At 36.1% G+C, this 18,369-nt stretch overlaps 2 protein-coding genes across 4 annotated transcripts; one reads left to right on the forward strand and one right to left on the reverse strand.

Annotated features, from left to right (window-relative positions):
- The first annotated feature begins 1,802 nt into the window (after nt 1-1,802).
- On the forward strand, nt 1,803-8,007 carry LOC108980836 (BEL1-like homeodomain protein 6). Its single transcript, XM_018951847.2, has 5 exons — nt 1,803-2,618; nt 3,478-4,456; nt 5,781-6,160; nt 6,259-6,319; nt 6,985-8,007. The coding sequence occupies exons 2-5, from the start codon at nt 3,542-3,544 to the stop codon at nt 7,684-7,686; spliced, it is 2,058 nt and encodes a 685-aa protein (XP_018807392.1). The 5' UTR covers nt 1,803-2,618; nt 3,478-3,541; the 3' UTR covers nt 7,687-8,007.
- Nucleotides 8,008-8,451: 444 nt separating this feature from the next.
- Nucleotides 8,452-15,774, reverse strand: LOC108980838 (protein CHROMATIN REMODELING 35-like). 3 transcript variants are annotated; one of them, XM_018951853.2, is made up of 7 exons: nt 15,667-15,774; nt 15,484-15,555; nt 13,599-14,107; nt 12,143-12,367; nt 11,074-11,232; nt 8,969-10,722; nt 8,452-8,882 (listed from the first exon to the last, which is right to left on the reverse strand). In XM_018951853.2, exons 2-7 carry the CDS (start codon nt 15,530-15,532, stop codon nt 8,879-8,881), a joined length of 2,700 nt encoding a protein of 899 aa, XP_018807398.1. In that variant the 5' UTR covers nt 15,533-15,555; nt 15,667-15,774; the 3' UTR covers nt 8,452-8,878. The 3 variants fall into 3 exon arrangements, with proteins under 3 accessions (XP_018807398.1, XP_018807396.1, XP_018807394.1); XM_018951851.2 differs by having other exon boundaries at nt 13,599-14,122; XM_018951849.2 differs by having other exon boundaries at nt 13,599-14,152.
- Nucleotides 15,775-18,369: the final 2,595 nt, after the last annotated feature.

Consider the following 18,369-nt stretch of genomic DNA (forward strand, 5'->3'; position numbering starts at 1 on the left):
TAGTGCCAATTAGCGCGTTAGGCATGTACGGTTGGTTGATTGTTTTGTTTTTGAAAAATAAGGCAGTCCCTACCTCAAGTGCCTTGTAAACGATTGCTGAGTTGATAAAAAATAAAATATTATGTTTTGTTTTTTTTTTTGTTTGAGTTTTTGTTTATTTCGCTGCAAGTTCCTTCCCTCTCCTCCATCTCAAATTACGCGGTAAGATCTTCCCTCTCTCTCTCCTTAGACCCACGCTGCAAGACAGCAAGACCCTTCCCTCTCCTCCATCCCAAGACCAGACCATTTATCAATTGCTACATTGACAAGTTAGAAAAATCACACAAAAGTCCTCCACCCTTCCCTAACATGAAAATGGCAATCAAAGCTTAACGAAATTTCAGCTCCTTACCAAAAGCAGTCAGCCTCATCACAACTTGATACTCTAAAATGAAAAATACTCTAATTCTCGCTATTTAAGGAACAAAAATCTTCTGGAAAGAAAGAGAAATATTAACAAAGGAAGAGACTTAAGATTTTGCATAAAAATGAGGTGCATAAACTTACAAGACCATTTTTTTGGAAGAAAAAACTTTTTTTTAATATGTAAATATGAAATAGAATATATGAAACGAAATTAACTTATCTCGTAGACGCTAGAAACTCATAAAGGAAGCTGCTTGTTTTAAAGTGAGAGATGAACAGTCTAAGGAATGAGACGAACATTTGTTTTCGTTCGAGCTTCAACACTTAAAGATCACTGTCTTGCACCCTGAAAGGCGGGAAATAGAAAGTGAAATGAGTTTTCCTGCTTTTGTTTTCGTTTTCATTTTTTTTTTTTTTTTTTTGAAATAGTAGCTGACGTGGCATGGTGCCCTATCTGCCGACTGCACGACGTCTATATAAGACGACTGTGTATAAAATAACTATTTTTTTTTAATGGAATATCTTCATCATCAGGATGAAAAATTCTTCATGCGATCTTACCTTTTATGTTTTGAGCATACGATAATTAGGTCTAATTTTCAAAAAGTGAGCATATTATTGATGATTCCACTGACAATCGAGGCAAGTTTTGTACTTTATATCTTCGGTTGCAAGTTTTTTGAAGAGGTTTTCTTCATTGCTTTAAAATGGCTATCTATTTAAAAAATAAATACTTTACTCACAAATAGATTATATAAAATTAATCTCATAAAATAATGTGACTTGATATAATACGTTAGATTGTAAAATTATTTTTATCGTAAAGTAAATCTAATAAATTATATGAAATCACACTATTTTTTGAATTTATTTTTATGTAATATTTTTATATCTGTAGCACTTATAAATTAAAAATATAATTTTTAGAAAAAAATTTGATAGTAATAAGTCACTTGTTTCAAGATTCATCATCTTATATAACAATTATTATTATTATTATTATTTTATATATTTTGGATGCATGTAATCGAGCTTGCAAATAAACTTTGATTTTATTACATTTATTCGAATGGTCATGTACATGACTCTTTGAAAGAAAGCAATAGCTTTGAAAAGAGTACCATGTCTCCCACGCATGAGTGCATGACCTTTTTCCCTTGCCATTTCAAACAATGATGTTGACTAGTAATACTCGTACGTAGAGAAGTCTCTAATACCAAAACTAAGGGAAATAAACACAAATACATCAAAAGATAGGGACCCTCAATGCAAAATCACAATATTTGGTAGAATAAAAAGATGACATACGCAGTGATATGGGCACCTTCTGTACGCCTCAATTGTTTCAAAGAATATATAAACAATCGTTTTAAGTTACATAGACAGACAAACAGACAAACAAATAATGGAAGTTTGAAAAAAAGTTAAAAAAAAATAAAGGTAACAAAAAAGGGGAGGGATTAGAATATGCTTGTGTATGGTGGATATCGCAGCGAAGCCAGACCTTCCATGCTCAAGGATGAGAGAGACAGCCCGAGGTGTAGAGAGAGGGAGGGAGATATGGTGTAAGGGGTTTAACAGAGGGTTTAGTTCTACCAACTGGTAGTTAGAGATTAAGCTCCTTAACCAAACTCTCCTACACCAGCAAGAACAAGCTCTCGAGTCGCGAAGAAGAAGCAGCAGCGATACTGAGTCAAGCATCGCACCAAACTCCTGGAACTCGGGCTCAAACAAAACCCAAAAGAAGAGGAAGGAAAGAAAGAAAGAAAGAAAAGAGAAAATTCTGTTTTACAAAAGGAGATAGAGATGGAAAGATAAAGTTATCATTCTTTTGAGTTTCTCACAGAAGCTTTTAAAGAGAGAGATGTTTGCGTATGATTCTCACGTGGAGATTTAAGGGAATCATAGGAGGAGAGCACACGATTAGAAAAAAAGAGAAGAAGGCGAAAGTTCATAGCTCTTCGAGATATATATCCCTTTTCTTTTTCCTGAAAGAACAGTAGCTGGGGCTTCTTTATTTTAATATTATTATCCTTGGAGCATATGTATGCATTGAATTTTCAACGAGAAGCGAGGCCTTGTGTTGTTCTATTTGGGGGAGTATCGGGATCGGAAAGTGTTTTAGTTTGGGGAGGATTGTGTTCCTGCAGATCGGTTGGTGTCTCTAAGCTTTGCTGTTCCCCAAGACACCCACAACTACTACAGATTTCCAGGTTTTTTTTTTTATTATTATCATTATTAATATTCTCAACTCTCTGACATTTTTCTTCCTTTTCCCCCCTTCGCGTCACTTTGTCTTGGCCGCTGAAACATAAACTTTTGTTACTCTCTCTCTCTCTCTCTCTCTCTCTCTCTCTCCCTCCTTCTAGTGCTTGATAGGATGATGATGGTGACGATAAGAAAATGAAGTACATCCAGTTTTTATTTTTCAACATGTACCAACTTATAAAAGGTTGTTGGTATTTCGTTTTGCTTGCTTCTTCCTCCCCTTTTTTGGTTCTTTTATTTTTTGTTGGGTTCTGTAGATTTTGTCCCCCTTTTATCTTCCGAAATCACGTTCTTTTCCCCTGGAAATCTCATGTTTTTCTCCCTTGGTTTATTTCTGATTTTTTTGGGTCGTAATTGTTCATTCACGTGAGTGTGTATTGCTTAAATTTGATTTCTTTGTGAAGAGATATGATTTATTGAGCATTAATTCTCTTTCTACTCAAGTTTTTTGTAAAGGTTTTCCTTAAATCAGTACCTAAGATTTCTCTCGTTGATGCTTGTATAGAAATCTATCTTTATAAAAAAAAAAACCAATAAATTGATATATATATATATATATAAATTTATATATCCCAGCACGGAAATGAAGATTGCTCTTACGCCTGACCCTTAAATTCATAGCTTTTATCTACTGTCAAGTGTTATGACTGAGAGTCTTCTACCTGTAATAGCTTCTTTCAGGCAGTTTCTAAGGTTGTACCTGTCTGTATTAAGACTAAAATTTGGTTACTAATATTGATTATTCTCCATATTTAAAATAAGAATTAGTAATGACAGGAAGCTGTTTTGATTTCCAATTTTCAGTTCCGAGGTGACTTCGTGATCTAAATCGCATAACCAGGTCGGGACGTTTTGAGAGTTGAGAAAAATGGAAGCTTTTTACGCCAGTTCAAATAATCAAAGAGATACTGCGCCAATGCTCTATGTAAGGGAACATTTGCCTAATTCGTCGGTTCTTCCCGGTAATATGATGATGTATATGAATTCTGGGTCATACTCGGATGCTTTGGCCGGGAATTCTCAGCAGCAAAACAACTGCATGGTGATCCCATCATTGGGTGCTTCAAATTCCGCCCAACAGCAGCAAGAAATTTTGTCAAATTTTGGTTCACGCATTGTGGAGCATGATTTCAATGCATGGAGGGATGGTAGAAATGAGATGTTAGTTACGCACCCAATGGGTGGGCGCTCCGCCAGCATTCTTCACGGTGGGCAAAACTTACAGGGCCAGGGATTATCTCTCAGCCTCAGCACACAAATCCCATCGGGAATTCAAATGCCTTCTATCCCATATCGGAATCCTAATCCAGGATTTGCTTCAATCTTGAGTCCTAGTTCGTCAGTTTCTGCTGATAGTGGCGATAGGAATGGCTCTTCTAGAGATGAACAGTTGAGAAATGCTGAATACTTGCCTCATAATTTTCCTGGAGGAAATCAAGATTTATATAAAGGGAATTTATCTACATTAGGGATGTCAAACATTGTGAGAAACATTCCCAGTTCCAAATATCTTAAGGCAGCACAACAACTGCTTGACGAAGTGGTTAACGTCCGGAAAGCTCTAAAGCAGCCTGATATTGCAAAAAATGATGGCGCGCATGAGCATCAGATAAAGAGTCGCAAGGAGGGTGGTGGGGGAACAAAGAATGAAACTACAATGCCACCCAGTGGAGTGTCTTCATACCCTCACGAGTCAGCCAGTAACTCTCTATGTGAGCTTTCTAATGCTGAAAAACAAGATCTACAAGACAAGTTGACAAAGCTATTGTCCATGTCGGATGAGGTAAGACCAATAAGTTAGTTTTCCATGTCTCTTTCTGAGATAATTGTATTGATCTATTCATTTATGTGGTCATGAAGTGGACTAATTTTAGGTAATGCAAAACCTCATTGCAAATTTAGTGAACCTGATTTTCTGGTAAGTTTTTACTCTATTTGAACATTGTGTACCTCTCATATTTTTGTCGCAAAACATTTTGTTTGCCTGCCTGGATGCATGCATGTGAAACTTTAAATTTTATTAGTTTGGCATCACATGTTTACCGAATTGAGGACCTCCAAAGAAAGATTGATACTAGTTTACCAGGAAAAAGAAATTTATATTTAAGAATTAGGTAGCTGCAGGATCAAAAATTTAGTATCACATGCTGATTGGGCAAAGGTATTATCTCACTGATTGGCTTTTGAGTATTTTGTGTCTGTTGGTGTTCAGCCATTTTCGCCACCAGGTGAATTCAGGCCAAATGGATATGGGGAGAGGTGCTGGCATTACATAGATAGCAGTTTCCTATCTTGTTAAATGCTTAATTAAAGACTTAATAATGTTATCACAATTTCTTAACTTTCTAAAATTGTTGAAAATAAAATGTTCTGGCGTAGCTTTAAGGAGGATATGGAATTCAGGAACCCTCCATGGATAATGGGAGGATGAAATGTTCACATTGTTCAGCAAGTAAAAGTTACCAGACTTTTCGTGACAAAAAGTTTTAACTTTTAGTTTGTGACAACTTACCTATTTACAATTCGTATTTGTATATTGGTTGATGGTGGCTATGCAGTTATGAGAAATTAGTTGGTGCTGCTGGGAACTTTTGTACAAATATAATATGAGCTACTTTTTTTTTCTCAATTAAGTAATTAAGTTGATAGTTATGATCGTCTGTAGATTTTTATTTTTACCAAGAATGTTAGTTTTTTTATCTTTCAGATGTCTCTATGTAAAGAACAAGAATGCATGAATTTATGCACTGCACAGTCCTTTTCAACCTATTTCTGATAAACACTGTGCTATTGGGCTCTTATTTCCTTTGTACCTTTGTGTGTGGATGAGAGAGATTGTTTTGATTAAGCTATGAGGAGTGCGTATAGTTTTATTTTCCTGCTCTGTGTTCTCATAATCTCTCTTATGTTACAATACCTGTGCCAACTACTTTTGCTGTATTATGATACAAGTCATGCATAGGCTAGAATTCATTGCCATGGAGTTAATTCTTTAGTCAACAAAAGCTAAGATGTGTTCTAATGATTTCATCCTAATCCCTATAATATTTTAAGAGGTATGAACTTCTTTTCCCACAAGGTCTAATGATGATTACTTTATTTCATAGGTTGATAGAAGGTACAAGCAGTATTATCATCAGATGCAGATTGTGGTGTCTTCATTTGATGTGATTGCGGGATGTGGGGCAGCCAAACCATATACTGCACTTGCCCTACAGACTATCTCACGTCACTTTCGGTGCTTGCGTGATGCAATCACTGGTCAGATTCGAGCAACTCGAAAAAGCCTTGGGGATCAAGATACTTCAGGAAGCAGTCAAGGAGTTGGAATAAGTCGCCTCCGATATGTGGACCAGCAGCTCAGGCAACAAAGGGCTATTCAGCAGCTTGGTATGATGCAGCAACATGCATGGAGGCCGCAAAGGGGGCTACCTGAGAGCTCAGTTTCAATTCTTCGTGCTTGGCTGTTTGAGCATTTCCTTCATCCGTAATTCCTCTAACATAACACTTCTACCCAAGAATTTCCAAATTTTCTTACATGAGATCTTAGTGCTTTGTTAACCAAGTTCTAATTTTTTTTGCCAGCTATCCAAAGGATTCTGATAAGATCATGCTAGCGAGGCAGACTGGCTTGACTAGAAGTCAGGTGAAAACCATTTAATTTTGTTGTCTACAGTTTCTGGCATAGAATATGAGATGCTTTGTGTTCTTATAGGAAAATCGGAAGTACCTCTTTCAGAGTTTGGATATGCATATCATATGAAAATTGAATCCCGTTGATAGAAAACAATTTCAGTCACTTGGGAGGATGTGATGGAGAAAGTTGAGAAGTCAGTGGTACGTAGGCCGTAGCCAAGGACAGTAGGAATAATGCGGTAGAAGTTGAAGAATAAACTTATTTAGGTTGACTTTTTTTAGTGGTCATCATGGTCGAATCAATTGAAGGAAGAAACGGAAGAGAAGTATCATTTGTTTCCATTCTTCTGCTTTTATTTTATAACCAGAGCATTGGGTTACTGTGAAAAATAATATGAAAATTTTTGGGTTACCTCTTCACTAAATATCTGGGATATGGTTATATCAACTCATCATTAGCTAGTATTGTGCGTATTTTAAATTCTTTTTGTAGGCTGTTCGTGCAGATTAGAAGATACTAATCGATTAGAGTCGCTTCAATACTACTTGGGATCTAAAAGTAGTAGGAGAAATGTCATATGCTCTTGGCTTCTTTTTTATTTTGTCCTTAAATGGCTATGCATTGTTTCTGTGTTTCATCTTTATTAATTTAGCGACATCTTTGAGCTTGCTCAGGTCTCAAACTGGTTTATAAATGCACGGGTGCGTCTCTGGAAGCCCATGGTCGAAGAGATGTACAAAGAAGAGATTGGAGATGCTGAAATGGACTCTAATTCCTCGTCTGAAAATGCAGCCAAGGCAACAAAAGGTGATAATGGGACCTCTGAGGATAGAGGGGAAGATTTCCAACAGAGTGCAAGTTCAACAGCCACCGAGAGATGCAGCATGGGTCAACTCATGGACTCCAAACCAGATCATGTTCCTGATGTAGAAATGGCAGGATCTGTTGGAGTAGCCAATTATCAAAGTGGGACTCATGGAGAAACTGAAAAGGAATATGGGCTAATGAAGGGAAGGGAGGAACAAAGGCGTACTATGGATGACTGTAATCTCTTTCCTGATGCTATAGTTCATTCTGATGCAGCCAGTGAAAGGTACATGGCGGCTGCTGCTGCATATCACATGTCAGAGTTGGGGAGATTCGGGGGTGCAAGTGGAGTGTCTCTCACACTGGGTTTGCAGCACTGTGAGGGTGATAGCCTACCCATGTCTGGTGTGACCCATCGCAGTTTCATTTCCATGAGAGGGGACCAAATTTACAATGCTGCACCATCATCATCTGTAGGGGCTGAGACGGCAGATTTTGAGTGCATGAATCCTGGTAACCAGCAACACAGGTTCAGTTCTTCCCATCTATTACATGATTTCGTCGTGTGAGAATTCGGATCGCGGATCCACATGATTGATTTTTGAACTATTATTGTTAGCAAGAGGGACAGTAATCTGCCTGGCTATGGACTCTTCTTCCAGGAACATTGATCTAGCTAGCAGATGGTAATAGAAAGATTGCAGTCCAAATATGGTGACACATAAAACACAGTTGTAATATATCAAGGAATTGACTGGAAGATTAGCATATTGTAAAGATACATATTTTTTGCTTGACATGTTCAAGGAAATTGTACAATTTGTGCCTACTTCAGTTTGAAGAAGAAAGATGCTATAATCTGAAATAAAAGATTAGTAGATGTTGGGTGATTGCTGGTTTGATGCGGACGATGACCTACAGAGGATACTGATTGTGCCGGGGTTGGTAATTGTTGTTGCTGATCTAGAAATGGCTGCATCAACTGCAACAGGAGAGAAAGAAACAGAGAACCGGCTATGTTTGATTGTTCAAATAATTTCAGTTCATCTCAAATCAATCATTGATGAGATCGATTACGTTTTAAACTTTCAATAAAAAATTTAAAATCATCTCAACCTATTTCATACATTTAAACACATATCTTAACCTATTTACATTCAAACATATCTCAATAGAACCTACAGAATACTATTATTTATAGTTCATCTCAGTCTAAACGCTGCCACTCAGATGCAAGTGTTTGCTCTATATTACCATTTCTCACCTTCCTGGGGATTAATGGAGAATTCTCTTTATAAGCTAACAATAAGCTAAAACCATAACAAGTAGGGCATGGCAAAACTAAAAACCGCTATCAGGCTTCTGAAAATTAGGGGAAAAAATCGTTTCATCCACATACAGAAATTAGTGTTTACGTCACTCTGACCACTACAAGCGGAATGGTCTTAATGGCTAGTGAGAAACCACACAATTGACAGGAAATCGTCACTCAATATTAAGCAACGCTTGAACGTAACCCCAGGCTTCACTTAAGGCATGCTATACAGAAACGTTTTTCCCCCGAGGATTTGAAGTCAGGAAAAGCAGGCTCCAATGAACGTAATCCCAGACTCCAGAATGGATTCAAGATTGTTACTGATTCAACCACCCCTCTACATATAAAACCGAAGTTTGAATAGGTGAAGATTCTAACTTGGCCAGATAGAAGTCAGATATAATTCAAGCCTACTCCAGTGCTGAGACCTAGCATGATGCTAGGAACTACCTGAAAATTATACAGAACAAAGTTAGGGAACAATTTAATATTCGAGCATGGATCATGACTGTGAACAAGGGCGTGTGTATTCTAACCTTCTGTACAGAGCCTTTATGTCTTCCCCTAAGAATGAACTTTCCAAGAAGGGATCATCACAATCTTTCACGTCAACAGTCTCCACTTCGAAATCCCGATAACCACAATATTCATTCCATTCAAACCACATCTTTGAAATTAACTCCTTCTTGAAGCAAGTGCCATGATCTACCTCTTCGGGCGAATCAGCAGCTACCAATCGATATGCAAACACTCTCTTCTTTTGACCTGGTCGAAATGCTCGACCTATTGCTTGCCGGGTCACTGACGGATTAAGATGTACATCCATAATAATTATGCGGGATGCCCCAACCAAAGATATACCCTCCCCACATGCCTTGATGGAGCCAAAGAAGACTTTGGCATCAGAAGAATTATTGAAGCGCTCCATGGACCTTTCACGATGGTCAGAACTTGATTCACCTGAAATCACAAAGATTTCTCTTCCAGGACTCCAACCCTTCATCTTCACTGCTAATCGCTCTAGAAATTTCAAGGGTAGGAGGTACTGACTGAAAACCAGCAGCTTCTCTCCGGCTGACTCACATAGGCTAAGCATATTAAGAAAGAATTTTGCCTTCACTCCATCTTTCACGTCTATTTTCTCTAACAACTCATCCACCAAATGATCAGCAATTGCATGATTCTCAGAGAAAGAATTCAATTTTGGGTGAAGATAGACGGCACTCCCAACAGAACTTATCTTGAATTTCCTCACCAACTTTTTTAATTTCGAAACTTCATGCTTCTGTCTGGAACTTAAATTCAGCACCACGGTGAAATCAACAAGACCAGGAAGCTCATCTAAGAAGTCCCCTTTATAATAGTGAAGGACCTTGCTGGTCATCTCACGCAAATCTTGTATGACACCCACTTTCCTCCTAAAATCCTTGTCTTTCTGTAATGTGTGTTCAACCAAGTCATAGAAAGCTGCATCAGCACCTGCTTTAAACTGCCTTCTTGAACCAGGTATATCCACTCTACTCATGATGCGCTTGACAACAGCTCGAGAGGTTTCCAACCGTAAAAACTTTGGTCGGACCAGATTCAAAATATTGAACACCTCTTTGACATGATTTTGGTAGAGGGTTCCTGAAAGTACAACTTTTCTAGGCGTTTGCACCTTCGCAAGGGACTGTAATACATTTGTGTCCTCGTTTCTTGGAGTGTGCCCTTCATCCAGAACAAGAATTGAAGGTGCCTTGAGAAGTATCTCTTGACATGAAGCAGAGGTATTGCTGGTTCCATTGTCACAAACAATTGTTGAGAATTGTTTGTACCCTAAGAAAAGGACACTCTTATGCTCCACCCACTGCTTCAACACCTCTAGCTGCTGAGACCGATTATCTGCCTTGACAGTGTAAAAATCATACAGTGGAATGTCCTCCACTTGCCACGTCTGGAACTCCTTTTTCCAAGTAGCCAGTATTCCTTTAGGGAGTACAATAAGTGGTCTAGCGTGTGGATACTTTCCCAGGAAACTTTGCATAAAACTGATTATCATGAATGTCTTTCCAGATCCAGGAGCATGGGCCAAGATGCAGCCCCCAGGACTATCACCCACCAAGTTGCTAACAAGAAAATTGAAACCCTCCACTTGATGAGGTTTCATTTGCTTTGTATGCCTTGGATGGGCAGATATTTCAGTTGCCATCGTATCATCTTCAGAATATTTAACTCCAAATATCTCAGTTGAGTCTCTGTCTTTGGCATTCCGAGAATCAGGCATGTAAGTCCGGGTACTCCTTTTGATCTGAATTGAAAAGAATAACACTGGTCAAAAGGCAATTGAATCCCCAAAGTATCCCGATATAAGTTCAAGCATATCCATTTAATGATGGCTTTAATTCCAATACCAATACACTCAACTTTACAGAACTAGAACTCTATATTATTAAACGTTGGCAAACAAATTAACTTATCTCACAACATAACAGCAACTATCACACAATCATTTAACCATCAAAAGGGGTAAAAAGGACTAACAGTTAGAATACCAATTGTAATTTGATACTAATACTCATATCATTCTATGCATATACCACTGTTCCGTGCTGACATTAGAAAATTCCAAAAATATAATAAATGCACCAAGAGTCTTCACCTTATTGTACTGGAACTCGAATATTGTCTCAATACCCCTGTCTATTACCCCACAAATGCGGCAAACATAACCAAGATCATCCTTCAAGACAAAAGAATGATCACAGTCTTCCCCTCCTCCTCTCGCCTGTTCTTCAGATGGAGGATCTACAGCATCATCCTAGTGAAAGCAGCATAAAATTAAGTTAATATAGTCAATAATATCAAGTTATTCATATCAATTTCACATCTATAAAAAGGTATTTCTCCAGTCCTTAGTAAGGTTGAGTGACCATGCAACCATTTTCTAGTTTTTTGGTAATACCAAACAAACACCTTAAATTGGAACCTAGATTTTCAGGATCAAGTATGATTCATATTAACAATGCTTGTGCAGCAACTTTAAAGCATAAATAAGCAAAACTTTGTCGTTAGTGCTCATTACAAAAACACATAACTTCTAGTTTTAAGGACAGAAGATAAACATAAAATATGAAAAATGAGAAAAGAGCTTATGCAATGCATACATAACTAAGAAAAGTTACAGGAGTAAAAGTTTAAACCAACAAAATAACATGAATGTATGTTAAACTACCAGCAATTAACGTACATTTTAGCTACACTAATGCATTCCATCCAGCAGAATCACCTGGCAGTGACTTCTTTGCAGAAAGTATTCATCATCTTCTTCAATCTATACTGATGGAAGTTACCACAGCCTTTTAACAAAACTCAACCTGACAATTTTTGTCCTTGTTTTCTAAACCACTTTTCCCTTAAATTTCTAGAAGGGTTTTGCAAAAGAAATTGCAAGTCACACGAAAATTCATTTAGGTATCCCTACATCAATAGTATATCCAAAATCCAACTCGACTTTTTGTCGACGGGTAATGTACAACTCAACAATCCTAACTAAAAAAATATTTGCAACGATGTTAACCAAGGCATTGAAGCAAAGAATTTTGATACAGTCCAAACAATAGGGTGGATAAACAAGCTCGGTCTATCTCATCTTAGAGAAAAATAAAACAGAAAGAACAAACTGAAAATTAAGAACCATGTCGTCTTGACAATGACTAAATTTTAAATACCTTCGAACATTCTAACGCCATTGACATCTCCTTCCACATATCTTCCAGGCCATCCTCTTCAGCATCGGTCTGATGATTGTCTTCATCGTCTATGCCAACATAAACACCCTTTTCTCCCTTGATTTCGAGCTCAGCACCCGTTTCTCTCTTGATTTCAAGCTCAGCACTTGCTTTTTCTCGTTGAGCTCCACCCTTTTTAGCATTAGCAAGAGGGACACGATAATCCTACCAATAATTGGAAGGACAGGATAAAAATGTTATCAGAACAACAACTTGCATTAATCACTTGATATCACTAATAAAGAGCATTAATCACTTGATATATCAGAATATCCCAATCGAGCAACATTTTTACCTCAAGCAAATGCAAAGGGTACAAACACTATTGCAGTAGGTACTGTGTGTACACACTTCACTGAAGCAATAAGCTTCTTCAAAGCAAAACTGTTGCTTACAAGCGGCATGGTACATCCTACCAACTCATGCAACATAGTGCGCATGCATGGTAAGACTAGAAAAAGTATATCATCACTTGATATCACTAATAAAGAGCATAAAGTGCTTTTGTACTTAGTTGCAGTGTACGTCACCCATGTGTGATACATGCTACTATTGAATGGCTGTCCAATTATTTTTCTCTAGCTTTACCTTTAAGAATTTTTACGACCTCTTTACTTTCTCTAACTAGTTGTATCTGAGCTATACTCTCTGTGTACTTGGATAGTACCTTTCTGATCATTAATAAAAGTTATCTTACTTGTCATATGAAGAAATATTTCACTCATATGGTGAACGAATCCAGCTGTCCAACGGTTTACAATTCACATTAAAATTAATTCAAAATCATTGAAAGTAAGAAACAAGTATCTTAGTTAAAATGCTACAATAAATTATAATACTCATCTATTACAGGAATTTAAATACATCTATGTTTTACACAAAAACTGAAGAAGTGAGGAAGAGGGCAAAAATTGCAAAAACGTTGACCAGCACACAAGAACCCGTACTTATTTAAATAAAATAAAATTTTATTAAGAGAAGGGAAAAAGTGTATGGGAAGCATATGGGAGATCCACGTATATAGGAAGTATATGGGAGATCCACGTAACTAGGAAAAGGGAAAAAGTGCTAAAAACTCAAGTTTTCATCGACTTGAAAGCCTAAGACTTGGCAATAACAGGCTCATGCCAATAATTTTTTTTTTATTTAAATATGTGTATATGTTATTAAATATTGAATGATCATAGTTTAATTTACAGAAATTCAGTAGCAAAAAACAATATAGATATATAGATATATTCTGATTCCTAAATTGGATAGCACATGGATTTAAACTCACTTCATCAAACTGTGATTAGTCAAAAGCTGAATCATGTAGCTTTTTGAGTGTGTGCCTTGTGTTCATGAGTGTGATTAAACATGCAACTCCACAATTACAAGTTCAGGGCAGAGTTACCAAAAAGTCCTTCATGAGAAATTGTCCAGCTGGTCTTGGCAAGACAATCTCCCGAAAAGGAACAAAAGGCTCCTGATATCCATTGTCTTCATCATCTGATTCAATAACTACAACTGGCGGTGCTACTGCTTTGACATCATTTGTAACATGTTCATCCTCCAAATCAATTATATTAATATCTGATGTGCGAGTAGCTTGTTTCAAAGCCCCTTTACTCTGGTTCTTTTCTGCTTCCAAGAATGTATTTGAAAGAGTGGGATACTTGGAGAAATAAGGGTGTAGCATCTGCATCCTTCGAGCAATGAGGGCTTCCATATCTTTCGTAACACTTCCATATTTACCAGAGCCTAACCTTTCCAGGAGGTCGGGGATAGCAAAAGGATCACGGTAATCAATAACTTCTGGGGACGTCTTTGGTTTCCTCTGTTCAATATCATTAAGAATGCTTGCAGAGAAGGCTAAGCTTTCGTATTCTTTTCCATTATCTGATAACTTTAGTCTTTTATGTCCTGTTTGGTAAAACCCTGATCTCGATACAGATTGTGACATATGAACTATCACATGTAAATAAATAACTCACAAGAATTAATGACTCCAAACATAATAAGTTCATTATGAGGGGAAGCTTTTTTTTTTTTATAAGTAATTTTTTATGAGGGGAAACTACAAGCAAGAATGCATAGGAGGGAAAGTATGGTATGGGAAAACTATAAACCCTTATTTTAAAAACAAGTATAAAATCCAAATAATGAGCAACTTTTTGAATTTGCTAAATTTCATGGAAAACTGAAACAAAAACATAACGTGGAAGGATACAATAGTAGGGAAGCAGTGGATGGAATCACTTTGGCACGAATATTTTCTATCTTTTTTTTATAATATTTTTTCTTTGACGTTTTTTTTAGAAAAAAAAAAAACACATCTGTTTTATAGTTCACATTATTACACTCATAATGATTTTAATAAAAAAAAATTGGTTTCATTTCCATGTAAAGATCATTTCCTTCACGAGTAAGTTCACCTACTCCACCAAATACGGATACACTCCCATGAGCTTTGGCAATGTTATTGATCAATTCCATAATGAGTACTGTTTTATCAACTCCAGCTCCCCCCAAATAGTCCTATTTTTCCTTCATGGCGATAAGGAGCTAAAAGATCTACTACTTGAATTCTCATTTGAAAAATAGATAATTTTGTATCTAAATGTCTAAAGGCAGGCGCACAATGAAAAATTCTTAGAGTCGCTCTGCCGACTGGAATGCTTAAAGAAGCTCCTGTGTCAATCACTTCCATTCCTCTTATCAGACCATCTGTAGCCCTCATAGCTACAGCTCTAATGCGATTATTTCCTAATAATTGTTGTACTTCACAAGTCACATTAATTTGTTGCTGGTAGAATCTCGACCCCTAACTACTAGAGAGTAAATATTAGGCATTTTGTTTCCCAAATAGGTGTTACCTTTTGTATAATATACTTGGGCTATGCCTATTCATATCAATATAATTGTTTACTTATTAAAAAAAAAAAATAGACATTTTGCCCCCCGGGGGGGGGGGATACATCCAATACCGGACCAATGATTTGAGCTAAACGTCCAAAGTTTTTTTTCAAGGGCGGAAACCCCAGGACCAGAAGTAGTAGGATTTATTATAATCATGGGTTGTGTACTCTATACTGCACACCCACCTATATATATTTACTAAAACAATTAAGCACCCAATTATTCTAAAAAAAGAAAAAATTCATAAGAATAATTTTTAACCCCGTGCACTGTCCTGGTCGAACAGCGAAACTCAAAGAAATATCGACTAACTGGTCCAAATTAATGTGAACGTGAAATGCAAATAAGCTAAAGCAACACAGGAAACTCAGAGACAGTACCCTTCAGAGTGGCGTGATCAGTGGGCAACCCTTCAACCTCTTGCTCCATGACTCACCGAGCTCCAGAAAACGCTGAGCAGAACAAAAGGGTGCGTTATTACCCAAAAATAAATTCTCTCCCATGAAAGCACACAAATTGAAACAGGGAGAAATCCCCTGAATTTCGTAATCAATTAATCTCACATTTTGCTTCACAGTCTGAGAAGGCTCTCTTTCTCTCTCGAGTCTCGACGACACAGTCGGGGGAGAGAGAGAGGGAGGGAGGGGGGGTCAGTATTTTCAAGCATAGGATTTTGTACAAGAGCGATATATTCAAGAGAAAAAAAGATTTACGCCCCGTTTCAACGAAGTAACGAGAGGATATAATTTGAGGTAAAAGTACGTAAAAGTTGAAAGTTAAGTTATGATATTATTTTTTTAATATTATTATTTTTTTTATAATTTTAGATTTTAAATTATTTATTATATTTTATGTATAAATTTGATAAAATTATAATAATAAAATGAGATTAAATTGTTTATGTATCTAAACGATATCTTATACAACTCTTAAATAGATTCTAAGAAGCTTGTCTATTTGAAACTCACTTTCAAAAAGTTAGGATTGGTTTGGTTATATAAAATCAAATTATCTCATATCATCTCATTTCATTTCATTTCATCTCATAAAATCATTATATTTTTTTAAATTCTCACATAAAATAGAATAAATAATTTAATTTTTTTAAAATTTAAAAACAAAAATAATATTATAATAATATTTTATTCAACTTTTAACAAAACATATCATCTCATCTCATCTGAACTACATAACCAAACGAGATGAATCTCACCTTTAAAAAGTACAAAAAAAATTATTTTTAATTTATGGGACCCACCTTTTTATATAGGACTTGTATGAAATTTGTTTATTTGAGACTTGTAACTAACATTATTAGAGTTTTAAATATCATTCCGTACTGGCCGATACGACCGGTATTTATCACGCTGGGATAGTGACAAGTACATGGAATGTATGTGTTTCGTACCGGGTCAAATACCGATCATATCGATGTGTTTCGATGTACCAGTTGATTTTCAGTGTGTTAGTCGAATTTTTATATTTTCAATATATTTTCACAATTTTCACTCTTATTCTCACATTTGAAGATTATTTTCATAATTTTTTTAATCCCTTGTGTACACGAGGACTGAAATCTAATCGCTACTCTTATTTTCGTGATGAAGATAAGTGATTATTTTTTTTAATAATTGGATTGAGAACTTAGAAGTATTGTTGAGTTTTATTAATATATGTTTTAATTTTTAAGACTTGCATTAAAGTTATTTTAAAATATAATTTATACATATATAATTAATTTATCTATATATAAATTATCCCAAAACAGTACTGATACTCCTTAACTGAAACAGTTATCGAAACGATATTCAAAATTTTGAACATTACACCTTAGTCAGTAAGAAAAAAGAACTATGCAATTTTATTACTAGTTATTTTTTAATAATTAAGTAAAAAAAATCAAGCGGTGAAACCCAACAGTACAAGCAGGGCGGCTAAGAGCATTGGCAATGGACTAGCCAAGTGTCAATGCAAGTCCAAACTTTAGCTATATGTGAGAAAAAACCTCTACATTGGACTAGCCAATGGTCCAAAACTTAAGACTTGATGAATAGTAAATCTTAAGTCCTCTTCAAATATGACTAGCTACTATTCACAATGGAAATCAATATTTAATTATTTCATCACTTCCCTCTCTCTTTGAATGGTAAAACATGCATAGCATGCACATTATTTATACTAATTGATAGAGTAGATATATTATTTCTACAAAGCATGAAAATCTAAGAAATATATAATACATTATTTTCTACAAAGCATGAAGATCTAAGAAATATATAAATTGTATTTGGGAAAAAATATATATATAATATTATATTATTATTATAACTTTATAATGAATAGTCTAATGTGGACTCCCCTAGTCAAAAATTGATATTATAATAAAAAATTAAGATTCTAGCTAAATTTTAGACTTGGCAATGGCAATGGATTAGCCATTGCCAAGTTCAAGTCTAAATTTTACATTTTTATGATTTAAAATCTCTGCATTGAACTAGCCAAAGGCATATTTTGTTAGCTTTGAGCTACAGTGAATTCATCTCTTTGGCTATACTTGGCGAGTGACTGTAGAAGGATCAAACCTTTATTTTATTCTTTTCGTCCCTTTTCTTTTTCCCTCATATTCCCTTTTCTATTCGCGCTAAAAGTTTGGACAGTTGGAAACCATTGCCCTTCTCTCCCTCTTCGCTCCCCCTTCTTTCTGTTTTCCTATCAATTTCTTGAATCCCTGATTTTCCTAGTTCCTGTCGTCCTACGGTTCTTGATATTTCTTGATCCCCACCCCCTTAAGACAGAGACAGTAACAGCGAGAGAAGGAAATTAATGAAATTAGGGCCAAGACCACAAAAGAAATCAACAAAAAGGTGGTCGACCTCAAGGGAAAGCTCCTCATGCTTCGCCTCCATAAGTCTATCCGCAACTAGTTCAAGTCCAGCGAGTTCCATCGCATGCACAAAATGGTACTTTCCCTTTCGTCCCGTTTTATTTCCTCTCAACGGTGACTGGATTTTTTGATTTGAGTTTGACATATTGAAATTTTAAAACCTTTATTTTTTGTTCTTTTTTCAAAATAAGGTTCTTTTTGGCTCTATAGGTGCGATTTCTCGTAAATCGATGTTTTTAGTGATGAATTAATTCGCTAATTGAGAAGAGATGGGCAATTAGATTTTTATGGAAATTTTGTAATCTTCTGACTATCAGATGCATACACCAGGGCGAAAATGTTGTTTTGCAAGAACGAGATGACTCAACTCTAATAAATTGAT

Source organism: Juglans regia, chromosome 16 (assembly GCF_001411555.2).
Source record: "Juglans regia cultivar Chandler chromosome 16, Walnut 2.0, whole genome shotgun sequence".
Lineage (NCBI taxonomy): Eukaryota > Viridiplantae > Streptophyta > Magnoliopsida > Fagales > Juglandaceae > Juglans > Juglans regia.